Source organism: Nannospalax galili, unplaced genomic scaffold (genome assembly GCF_000622305.1).
Source record: "Nannospalax galili isolate Female #2095 unplaced genomic scaffold, S.galili_v1.0 scaffold1087, whole genome shotgun sequence".
NCBI classification, from domain to species: Eukaryota; Metazoa; Chordata; class Mammalia; order Rodentia; family Spalacidae; genus Nannospalax; species Nannospalax galili.
This window is the reverse complement of record NW_008356845.1, coordinates 2,184,022-2,197,100: the sequence shown is the minus strand read 5'-3', so window position 1 is coordinate 2,197,100 and position 13,079 is coordinate 2,184,022. Positions and strand designations below refer to the sequence as shown.

At 39.1% G+C, this 13,079-nt stretch overlaps 1 protein-coding gene across 2 annotated transcripts in view; it reads right to left on the bottom strand.

The window, feature by feature from the left end:
• LOC103751349 (nesprin-1) overlaps positions 1 to 13,079 on the bottom strand; it is a 183,654-nt gene that overhangs the window by 164,528 nt on the left and 6,047 nt on the right. For both annotated transcript variants that reach the window (XM_008854738.3, XM_008854739.3), the window contains exon 2: positions 9,603 to 9,889. In XM_008854738.3, coding sequence (XP_008852960.1) covers positions 9,603 to 9,669 — 67 coding nt within the window. In that variant the 5' untranslated portion in view covers positions 9,670 to 9,889. The remainder of the gene's footprint in view (positions 1 to 9,602; positions 9,890 to 13,079) is intronic.

Genomic DNA, 13,079 nt, shown 5'->3' with positions numbered 1-13,079 from the left:
TTATTTTCGACTCAAACACTATCAGAAACTAATTTAGACTAATAGTTTTTCTACATGCTAAATTCATTCAGTTATACATATCTGCTTTGTGGAAGTTCAATGACTGATTCATTTACTCATCAAACCTGTACTTCCCATCATCAGATTTGCTATCCAGCTTATCAAGCCTTTGTCAAATGTCTTCTCACTACAGGGTCTGGCAGTGCCTAAGCAAAGGCTGTCTGCATGGCATTTTCACATTCATATTCAGAGGATTGGGCTTAGGAGATATTTAAGAAATATTTCTTAAGTGCATGAATACACAGTGAGTGGACTGAGCACACGTGCGTCAGATTTGTGGTGAAGAGTGTATCTCCAGAGTCGAGTCATCTACCCTCCACTTTCTAGTGCTCTAAATAAGCGTAAAGAAAGAAGCAACCCCACACAGACTGATGTAATGGATGCTTTAGTAAGAACGGTGTTCGACATAAAGCATAAAAGGAGAATGTCTCACTCCGACTGCTGGCATTGAGTTTCACAGGGAATGCCTGAACTAGGTCTTGAAGCTTGAGAAAGCAGGAGGGATAGCAAAGGAGCATGAGAAGCATCTGATAAGACGGGTGGGCTGGCTACAGAGGAGCTAGAACCGGCTCCGAGAGATAAGAGCAACTCGGTGCATGTGGGATTCACTGAGATGAGCAGGAAGACATAATAGAAATCTTTTTACCACAATGACTGTACCTTGGGGTCCACAGTGAATTGTAGGCTTTCAAATAAGGAAAGGAACAGAATGGAATTGAGTTTTGAGAGATCTGTTGATACAATATCCAGGAGCCTGGCCTTGAGCTTCCTGGCCTTGGGATACTACACAAATCTCAGCTTTCTAATGACTATCAAAGCAATGGATGCCCATCTCCATCAAATTTGGATAAAGTGAGGTGATCTGTGAGAACTCTCAGAAAAGCAGAGAATGTAGACTGTAAATATGTAATTAGTATAATTCTTGCAAAATGAAAGCTGTGGCTCACAACACATAACAACATGTACAACCACAAATAACAACAAAAAAAAATAAAGACCAATAGAAACACCCGAGATAAATGCTGGAAACTGCTAATCCTCCCAAGTCAGTGAACAAGTCAACAGCACTTCCGTGTATAAACAGACAAAAGGGACCCAAATGTCATGTGAACAAAGTTGGTGACACGTTCACTGAAAGGGGAAGAAAATCAAAGGGCGATTGTAGAACTCAGAGTAAATACTGTTTTTAACATGGGTGGAGACCAATGTTTACTATACATGAAAGACCAATATCAGAAGAGGAAGGAATTGTTTTTAATTCAAGAGGTCACAGTGAACAATTGGAAAAAAGAAGGGGGCCGGGCGTGGTGGCGCACACCTTTAATCCCAGCACTAGGGAGGCAGAGGCAGGCGGATCTCTGTGAGTTCAAGGCCAGCCTGGTCTACATAGTGAGTTCCAGGACAGCTGGGGCTACAGGGAGACCCTGTCTCAAAAAGAACCCCGCCTCAAAAAAAAGAAGGACACAAGTTACTGTACAGGCCACTTTTAAAATATAACAGAAGAAATTGGAAGTCTGATATTTTTTCCCTTTACAGATATCTGTTGCCTTAAATTACACATTTTGGAAAAATCTAAAGTTCGTGACCATCTGTGGGGTCTTTGCCTTGCAGAGGATAATCCAAGATGCAGGTCAGACCCAAGAGAGTGAGGTTTGAAGAACTATCATTATGGTGACTTGTTAGAGTTTTCCCAAATACAAACACAGATGTCCCAACTGAATGACAGTGTTTTGGGGGAGAGGACCAGCCAGTCTTGAAGGAAAGGAAATCCCAGGGTCCTCACAGTGCTTCAGATAATCTGAAGACATGTAATTTCACAAACTATTATACTGATCCTAGAGGAGCTACCTAAACAATGACAGATCCAAAGAAAGCAAAGTCACCAATTCTATAATGATGTGTGGAAGAAAGCTAGGAAAATAAGGGTGTGAGAGGAGCCATATGAGAGGTGGGAGGTGCATAAGAAGGTAGGAGAGATATGACAGTCCCATCCTGGTGTCTGAAAAATATCCAGAGTAGCACTGGACCCATAAGGACCATTGTTAGTTCCAGGCAGGATGCCTAACTCCACAAAGATAGAACAATGCTTAGCACCCAATTAAGAGACACTTATCCTTAGGTCCCATTTCTGCTTGGGTTCTACATAAAGTGCAGAATTATATATTTAAGAAAATCCTAAGGAGTTTTTCTTATCCATTTAATTTCTGAGAGTCTTGTGATTCCTTATGACCATGCATTGAGCCATTCTTTTTTTTCTTTTTTAAATATTTTATTATTTTTATTTTATGTGTATAGGTATATTGCTTGCATGTAGGTAGGTGCACTGTGTCATGCAGTGCCCTCGGAGGACAGAAGAGAGCATTGGATCCCCTGGAACTAGAGTTAGGGACAGCTGTAAGCTGCCAAGTGGGTGCTGGAAATTGAACCCGGGTCCTCTGCAAGAGCAGCCAGTGCTCTTAACTGCTGAGCCATCTCTCCAGCTCCCCGCTGGCCCCCCATTCTTTTTTATTCCAGAAAGGATTTTAAATCATAGGCTCACATACCTTCACTTACCCAGGACTGACATTCAGAAGTAAAATGCATACACTCTTTCATGTAGTAGTCTTATAGATATGGACACACATAAAAACAGCGATATTGAACACCATCAATCACTTCCTCTCAGACATTCTCTTAACTTCCATACATCTAAGCATTTTTTTTTTAAAGACAGGGTCTCCCTGTGGCCCCAGCTGGTCTGGAACTCACTATGTAGACCAGGCTGGCCTCAATCTCAGAAAGATCCACCTGAGCCTTCCTCCCAACTGCTGGGATTAAAGGCGTGCGCCACCACAATTGACTTCATCTCTTCTTCCTATCGAGCTAGCTACATTGCTTTAGCTTCACATGTTGTCCCTCATCACTCTTCCCCTATGCTGTTGAACCCTCTTCGCTTTTCTATCAGTCCCTGTTCCCTGGGTGGTATTAGTGGATTCCATATTTTAAGTGTCCTGTCTGTTTTGGTGACTCCCAAAGGTTATCTCTAGTTGTGTCTTCTCCCATTTGTCACAGTCACATGCATATGTACTCAGCTCCTGCCTGGGAGGTCTGGAAGGCCTCTAAAATGTAATGTGTGCAGAATAAGTTCCAGAATTATTATTCTCATCACAGTTTCTCATCATAAAGAACCAGCTTCCGTTTCTCTCTCATAACACACTTCTAATGCATTGGCAAGATCAGCAAGTTCTTCTCGTCATAATTTCAGATCTGATCTAGAATGTTACCACTTCTCTTCTCACCACCTGTTTAATACATAATCCAAACCATAGTTGTCTCTTGAATTAGTAAACATAGCTTTTCAGGCTGAGAAGATGGTTTAGTGGTTAAAGTACTTGCTACTCACTCATGTGTGAGGACCAGAATTGAGATCCCCAGAACACAGGTAAAAATGCCATGGGAGTGTAGTGGCCCACTTATAACTCCAGCCTCAGGTGACAGACAGGGGATCTCCAGAGCAAGCTGCCTAGTAAGTAGCCATATTGGGGTGATCTGGGTTTGACTGAGAGACTGTTCCCCAGTAAATAAGGTAAAAGAGAGGGTGATTCCAGACATCAAGGGGAGGCTTCCCTGTGTAAAAGCTCACACATGTAGACTCTTCCATACACATATGTGCCCATACACATGTAAACATGCATATATATACAACATAAACACCACACACATGAGAAAATGAAAAGAAAAAACAACCTTCCTCCTGACTACCTAGATTCCAGCATTGAAAGTCAACATGATATATTATATTGTATTAACTTTGAAAGTTAAGACCTTTTGAATACAGTCACTATCTGTAAACAAATATGAAACAATTATATTATGGAAAAAATATTAGATAATGGTATGTACTAATGTGCATTTGGCCAAATTCATGCTCTGAAAGGTTTTGTACTGGGGGAGGCAGATTATACACACATGTTAATAGAATGCAAAGCAATACATATTGCCATCATGTGGTTACAAAGTGTTGGGTGAATTTAGAAGAATGGGTGAGAATTGTCTATTCACACTGATGAGAAAGCCTTTCCTGGGGTAGTTGTAATTAAGATGTGCTTTGAAGGTATTCAGGTTTTCAGAGCTCTGAACTGAGCTAATTCCATAAGGTGCCCCAGAGGGAGATAAGAGTCAGAGTGCCTTCAGGGCATGAATGAAATACAGGCTATGTAAGGGACCCAAAATGGTAGACAGTTAAATGTGTTAAATGTGTTAGAACAGAGAACTCAAGAAGACTTCAGCTGACAGGTAAAATAATTTTGTCATATATGCTCAATGTCACATGGGTAAGAAGAGCAATATAGTATAATAAAAAAAATAGTGGCATGCTTTATTTATAGGTGTTAGACAGTCAAAACTTTTAAACAAACTATTATATCAAGTGCAGTAAAGTGTACCCATACCCTGAACAATATTTATTTACATACATACAACTTGTGAATCAACTTGGTTTATATTTGACTAGCTGATATAGCAGCATTTGAAAATTTTTGCTATTTTTAATTTAGCAGCTTTCTTTTTTTCCATTTTAATAGCCAACATTTTGTAGGTCACTGAAGACCCTGAAGGCCTTTGGCCCTTTCTCTGTATAGCAGGTCACATGACATAGTTCTGCAAGCAGAAGGGCCTTCAGGACACAGCATTACATAAATACTTCAAAACATATAAAAGCAATGTGGACACACAAATAAGCCTCAAATCATCACAGTCACAGGGACATTATCTAAGCAGCAATAAAGCTACTCATTTGGGTAAGATGTATGTTCTCAAAAGAGTTTATCATCAAAAACAAATTGAGTTGTTTTTAAAGAGAGTAGATAAATGGTTTCTTCCTTTGCTTTTACATGTCTTGACTAACTTTATTTTAAGTTCATTAATTAAGGGGTCACAATTTATTGCTTTGCTTTAATCACTAAATATTACTTAACTGTGATGTTATAAAATATAGATAAATGATTCTTATGTCATTTTCAATTTGAGACACTGTCACATAGCATTCATGTAGAAGAGAGGGTCAGTCTGAAGTAGAATTTCAGCCTATGTATAATAGATTAGGTTTGGGTGCTGCTTTGTGGTTGTATAAGAAAGGATGTTAGGTCAGAACAAAGAATAAAGGCTGGTTTCTCAAGGAACTGTAGAAAATTAGAAACTTCAAGGGTTAGCAAGCTTTCCCTTCTAAGTCATGTGCACAGCTAATCATTTCAAATAGCAAGAAAATGTTTCCATCAGTAATTATTTCATTCTAACTTTTAATCAGGCATTTGTTATTTTGAAGCTTTGTTTTAGTAGACTTAGAGAAAATATTCCACTTCCCCAAAAAACAAGATTTAAATTACTAATACTTTTTTGAAGTGGCCATGATTACTTTGTACTAAACAATTAACAAATATCATTGATGCATCTGCAAAGGTAAACCACTCACCCTTTTTGTTTCTCTTTGAAACTGTTGACAATATTTAAACATTGTTTTGACTATGCAGAGAATCATCCCAATATTTGAAGACTTTTCATTTTCTCTTTTTGAAACATTATCTAGCTTTGTAGTCTGGATGGTCTAGAACTCACAATTCTCCCGCCTCAGTCTCCATCGTGCTGGTATTAGAGGCATGTTCTGACCACCCCTGGTCTCAGTCTACTTTTGTAAAACTGCTTTATACATGATACTTTAGCGTGTTGATTCCATCTTTTCAGCCTTTACCACTTGATCTGTAAGATTACATTTATGTCATTCTGTCATGACATATTCATCTAAAACCTATAAAGTTTAACATTTTCAAATAAAAAGGAAGTGTGTGGTAAAACATAAATAGTTTAAGTAAATGTTATTCAGAGGCACTTTGAAAGTTAAGACCTTTTGAATACAGTCACTATCTGTAAAACCATCTATAATGAGAAGCACTGAGACGTTTCTTACATATACCTAATGTAACTCCAGAGACCTCTATTAAGTGGATCTCCTTCTGAAAGCATTTAAATGATATATATGTGTGTACATATACGTATATCTAATTATGTACATTTAAAGATTTTATACCCCAATATTGTACTCTTTTCTTGCGTTTGCTTTTAAGTTTATATTGAATTGATTGAAGACGACTGAACATTCATTATTCTTAACAGCAAACCAAACTCTGCAATGCAGTCTGACTGCTCATCCATAATTCAGGATCCCAGCCTAAAACATTATGCTCAAACTAGTACAAATATTGGCAAAGGTGAAAGACTGAACTGCTCCAGTAGCATCAAAATTCTGTAGCAATCTGTCTGTGCACTTGAGTTCCTAGCGCTGGGACTAAATTCAGAAGCAGAGAAAAGTCAACAACACAGCTGTAGATGCAATAATGAGATATCAAAACCAAGTGGCTGCTGTCGAAAGCTGCATGCTCCTTATTAACTATTCACAGTTCCGAAGTGACAATAAAACCCAATAAGGGGAAAATGTATTAATTAGTTGCTCATTATCTCTCCAGGTAAAGAAAAGGGGGTTCTATGAGAATGTTCTTATGGATTTTAACTTTGAAAACAGAAAGTCTGGCTCTACTCAAATTAGTACAAATTTGCCACTCCTCAAATTAATTTCTGAATTTGTCTTAATTATCTGGGCACTAATACCAGCCCTCTATTTATGAGGTTCTTGGTCACTTCTCTGTAGGTTCCAGTGAGTAAGCAAGGCTTCTAAATCCCCTTGACACATGACGTGCCTCCCTTCTTTGCCAGAAGGTCTGCCCCTATGAACGCAAAGCAACTTAAGGACACACAATGAGAAGAGAAGATGTCCCTTGCTAACTGAGTCAGCAGAATTAGCCCAGCAGATCAATGTGCTAACAGACACTCTGCAGGATCACCTTCACTTCCAGCCCACCTGCTATCTTTCTTTGATGTGGCTAGTGGTGACACATTCTGCAGGAGTACAGACCTTACTCCTATCGATCACCTATATATAAAGTGATCCATGTCTAGCAATGTACTCTTTCTGAATTTTAAAGCTAAGCATTCTCACTTACTCAGAAAGCCTTCTGCCTAGTTATAACTTGGCAGAAAGGGAAAATAACTTATATAATTATAATCACGTCATTATGTAATAAAATAACTAGCTTTAGAAAGCACTGAATAATAAAACAGTTAACAATATGGCAAAAATCTGAACAATTAGAAAATTTTTAATATATTTCCAGGCCAATATTCTTTATGACCACCCGAATAGTCCACCATACCACAGCACTTATGGATTGCATCATAAAGACCATTTAATATATCTTTGAACTTCAAAACGCAGTCCTGGGAAGAGGGCCTAAGCAGGGCGGAAAAAGTCTGTGTTTTGTAGCTGGGACATCTAAATGCATAAATATTAAGCAGATCTAGTGTGGGGTGGGGATGGGGGCTGCAGCTCTTTTCTGAAGAAAAATCACATGTATCTATTATAAAAATAACATTAGCCGGATGTGGTGGCACATGCCTTTAATCCCAGCACTCGGGAGGCAAAGGCAGGTGGATCTCTGTGAGTTCAAGATAGTAAGTTCCAGGACAGCTGGGGCTACAGGGAGACCCTGTCTCAAAAAAAACAAAACAAAAAAAATCAAAATAACATTAAAACATCAGTATTCTTTGGTCCCTCTCATCTCTAATCAAGGCCTTCATAAAAAGGATTACCATTCAAACCAAGAGCAGGATAAAGAACTTAGGGAAGAAGAATCCAATCTGCTGGAGCCCCTTATATCTCTACACATCTGTCCTTCAGTACCAACATGTAGCTTATCTAGAGAATTTTCACCTTTAATAAACTCGTAAGCAAATCTTTCATGATTAATAGAATGTTCTGTACACTTTTTTAAGTGTCCTGTGGGTTTTCTTTCCATCATTTGTAGATTATGCCTCTGGGGCATGGCATGGTTCAGTAATTTTCCCAGGCATACATCAAAGACACATGTAGACAGCAGAAAAAAACCTCAAACTTCAGATTTGCATCTACACAGACTAAAATGTACAACTTAAGTCTGAGACATGTGGTGCTGGGCAGAACCAATCAGAATTTTCAGTCTTTGGGAAAAAAGGTCTATGTCTGTATATTCAACACAGATCTGTTGTTTTATTGAATGAAGATCTTTGGGGCAAGGCAAGAAGGATTGCTCAAGAAACCAAATCCCACTCACATTGGGTATCACAAACCAAAAGTCAACCAATATAGATAAACACAAGGTGAGGATATCTGACTGTAGACATTTTCAGTGAACCTGGTGATCTCTGGTCAGACATGGAGAAACCAATCCTGCCCATTTGTCTCCTAGTTTTCTGAGTCTATGATCATGTTCCAGGCCATAAATATGCAGCCTTGAGAGCTGAATCTGTACTTTGAAATTTAGGAATGCCTATCTGGAACTTATGGCTATCCTGAGTAAATATACTGTAGGCAAAGAAAGTTCCCACTTCCTGACAGGTCAGTATTAGATCTGTGGTGAAAGCCAAGTGATCTTTTGCTAGAGATTTTAGACAACTTAAAAGTCAAACAATAACATTATTCTGCTCTCTGTTCACAAAGATTACAAGTCTTCTAATCTCAGAAATTTTCAGATAATAAAACTATACATTTGAAGCATGTAGCGGGATCAATGAACAGTTATGAAAAAGGAGAAGTTTTCCTGAGCTTATAAGTGTTAACCACTTTTGTTATTCAAGGACAATAACATTTAAAGAAAATTGGCAACTAGGAGTTCAACCAGAGCCACCACAATATTTCACTGTTAATTGTCTTTTAGAAAACAGTTTGCAGTTAGAGAAAGAACATCAGGGATGTTGCCCACCTGTTGCCCACCAAGATGTCATTCCACCTCTCAGAGCCTCCTCTGCCCCATTTTGAAATTACTAGATATATAAGGACTTCTAGTGGCTGGAGAGATGGCTCAGTGATTAAGATCACTGGCTGCTCTTGCAGAGGACCCAGGTTCGGTTCCCAGCACTCACAAGGCAGCTAACAATTGTCCTCAAGTAACTCCAGTCCCAGGGAATCTGATGCCCTCTTCCGACCTCTGAGAGCATTGCATGATGCAGGTGTACTTACATATATACAGGCAATACACTCATACACATAAAATGAAAATAATAAATAAATTAAGAAGAACTTCTAGTTGGGAAATATTACTGGTTGATTCATTTGACAACAGCATGAGCTAGTTGACCAGTACTGCTGTGGCAACACTATCAGGGTGTCAGGACACTGTCTCTGGTGTCCTGATGTCATCAGTATTATTGAAGGACAGCATCGGCACTTTGATTTCCCAACTGTTCTCCTTTGCAGACACACAATCACAAAAAGTTTTCGGTATCTTTGTCTTTTTTCCTATACAGAGAATACAACATCTTAAGACAACATAGACTTGTTAGAAAACACTAAAATAAAAGACGTATTATTTGCTATAGTCCCATAAATTTGAATAAAAATCCAAATAAAATTTAAGATATCCTGCAATAAACTGATACTGTAAGTATACTTAAAAACCAAAGTAAAATTTCGGGCTCACCTTGTAGCCTCTGCATCACATTGGCAATGTCCCGAGGGGACCGTGAGGATGCTCTGGAGGTTGCCATGGTCCTTTATGTAGCATGAAACCAACACCTAGAGAGGTCTCCCAGTGCAGGACAAGGCTACACTGTTCCAGAAAACATATGCAGAGTTTTCTACACCTGTTGAGCCTCAAAGAGATCCCAGGCACTCATGGTGATAGCAAGGAGACAGTGTTCTCACACAGTGAGCCTCGTGCTCTTCTGCATTTGCCTTAAGAAAGCCCTCTTAAATAGATTCAAGAACCTGAAAAACAAAACAAGAAAATACAATATGAAAAAACTCTACCTCCATCACCATAAGAGTGTTCTCTATTCTAGTCAAATGCCTGATTCATTTTCAGAAACAACTAATATGAAAAACACTTGGAAACTACAACATATTGAGTTTTTAAATTCCTATGGTATGTGATAAAATAAAAAATAAGTTACCTAAAATACATTGTTTCCTGAAATCTTGACATTGAGAAATATACTCTGAACATGAAATGCTCATTTCTTTGCTTTCTTTTTAACATTTTTCTGAAACATTTTTATGCTGTTTCATTCTGTACTTTCCAGGAATGAAATCATATCCTAGCTTCTAATAACAATTTGATTAATTAACACAGTGCAACTAGGGCTAGAAATGTAGCTGCGTTGGTAGTGCTTGCCAGGTATATGCAAAGCCCTGGGTTCAATCCCCAGTATTGTATAAGCCAGGCTTGGCCCATGTTTGTGATCTTAGTGCTTAAGAGGTAGAAGCAGGAGGACTAGAGAGTTCAAGGCCATCCTTGTCTACATGGGGTGGGTTTCAAAGCCAGCCTGGGACACATGAGCTCCCGCCTCAAAAAGTAAAACAAATAAGAAACAATATAAATATATAAATTATTTATTTCTAAAACTCTAACTTCCAACCATCCTCATCTTAGAAGGCAAAAATGGACCTGACTTAGCTTTTCCTGCCCAATACATAGATTCTAAAGGAAACAGTGAAGCCGGAATGGAGGTGAGCTAGCCAGAGAGGACATTGTCCCCTCCTGAATTTTCTGGTTAGTGCAAGTGATCACTTTAAATTTGGACGGTGAAAATGAGGTAGGCCAGTAGTTGGTGCAATTTTGACATTGAGAAATGTACTGTGAACAAGGATTTCCTAACCCTAGGGTTATCTGAATAAAGTCTTGCCATGCAGAAGATAATTAAAAGAGAAGAGTAATGAATTCAGAGAAACTCCACTAAGGGTCCTGCTGCTGCTCAGCGCACAGCGATTCTTCATGACAGTTCACTGTGTGTCTCCAGGCATTGATGCCAATGGTGCTGATGGAGAGAAAAAGAATGGGTGTGGGAGGAAAAGGATCATGGAAAAATTGAAAGTTTAAGAGAACACAGCACATGAATATGGGATGCCCCATTTTCATGAATGAATCAAACAAGCAAAGTCTATATATGCTATAAAAGCTTATAATGAGTGCATGAAGGATTGGCTAAGTAATTAAACATAACGACAAATTATAATTTGGTATAAATGGCATTATGAATACTCATATATATTGGTCTCTGTTAAGAGGCTCCCCATTCAAAACTAGAAATAGCTTTTGGAGACTACCATCTGCAAAAGGATGGGAAACATTGCTCACTGCTGATGCCCTATGTGTAAAAATATCAGAAGGGTGTGCTGGAGCAGAAGGCTTCACTCGCTGTTCATTTCAAGTCAGGAAACAAAGACCCACTGAGCAGTTTCAAGTGTTAGGAAGGTAAAGGCTGCTAGAAAGGACCATGATGGGAAAGAGGACTCAGTACTTGGTAACTTCTAGGTTGGGGATGTACATGTTAGTGGGCAGATTTCCAAGAGATTCTTGGAGGAGAAACAATGACTTCCATCTGGGTTACTATGCCTCATGACCCATAGCTCTGCCTATTAACAGCCCGTTTCCCTGGGTGTAAAATATTCCACCTGCCTATGTACAAAATCTACTTAAGACTGACTCAGAGTTTCGGTGCCCAAGAAAACTTATAATAACTCACTCCTCAAAGTGTTAGAAAGTTAGTTTCAGCAAATGTAAGGCTATCGCTTTCTGATACCTGCCTTTATGTATGTCTATCTATCTAGTATCTACCATTTATCTATTGATATCATTCATACACAAAGTAGAGATGAAGAAAGAAATTAGGATTTCTAACTCAGTGGAAGTGCAATGGAGGGAGGGAGAGACGGATGGATGGACTGAGGGATGAAGGGAGGGATGGAGGGAGGGACGGAGGGAAGGAAGGAAAATTCCTCAGTTCAGCTACCTCACACCAGTCCATGCTCAGCACTGGAGTTCAAAGATGATTAAGACACAACTGCAGTTTCAATCCAGAGTTACAGAATTAAAAGGGATTTCTGTAAGCCACTGCATCCCAGATCATCCTGCTTCTCCCCCTTTCAGTCCATCTCCAGTGTCACAAAAAGACTAATCCTGGAACCAATCGACGTCACATTAAACTATGATTTCTCTGTTGTGTTCCCATGTATCCAGTCCTGTTCCAACTGCATTACTCACACACTCTGAAATCCTGAGCTCAGAGCTGAGACGATGAAGATAAGTGTGGCACACAGCCTATTTTTGAGGAGTGTAGAACACTGGGAAAGGCAGTGCAGAAGACACAAGTAAAAAGTCCCAGGAGTAAAGATGACTATCAAGATGGAGGGACGTGGACTGTGAGCATCTCACTGTATAAGGACTGTAGCATGTTTGCTTTTCTTCCTGTAGTGCTGGAGATGGGGCCCAGGTCCTCATACATGCTATGCAAGTGCTCCATCAGCTATACCTCAGCTCCAGGGCTTTAACTCTCATTGCCTTACTCTCTCAAGCATTGTCACCAAGTATATCCATGAACGCACAGTTATATTCAATATTGTTTTTTTGTTTCACTGAATCAAGTACATAATACTTTATGACTGAAACAATATTCCCCCCAACACCCCTTCCTCTCTAACGCACGAGTTGGTGCAATATCCTTCCTTTTTCAGGCCTAAGATAAACTATTTTTGCTTTCAACATTTGCCTATACCCATACATTCAATATTGTGAAATTATGCTTTGTTACTTTTGACTGACACTTTAATGTTATACGATTAAGAAATTTCAAATTAATGAAAAGAAGATATAAAAAGAGACTGGGAATTTAGAAATACAAGTTCTAAGCTTAACTTTATGCCAGCTAGTTGGGTGGTTTTGAGCTGGTCCTGTGTATGGAAGTTTTCAATAACTTTCTCAGAGAGAGTACAATTCCAGAAAATGCAAAGTTTAGACAAAGAAAGACAAAATTCACTCTTAATCCTGCCTTATATTGTTCATAAGATCTTGTGTGTGTGTGTGTGTGTGTGTGTGTGTGTGTGTACATACATGCTGGTGAGCATGTACATGTGGGTACTCACACATATAGAGGCCCAGGTTGATGTTAGGTTTCTTCCT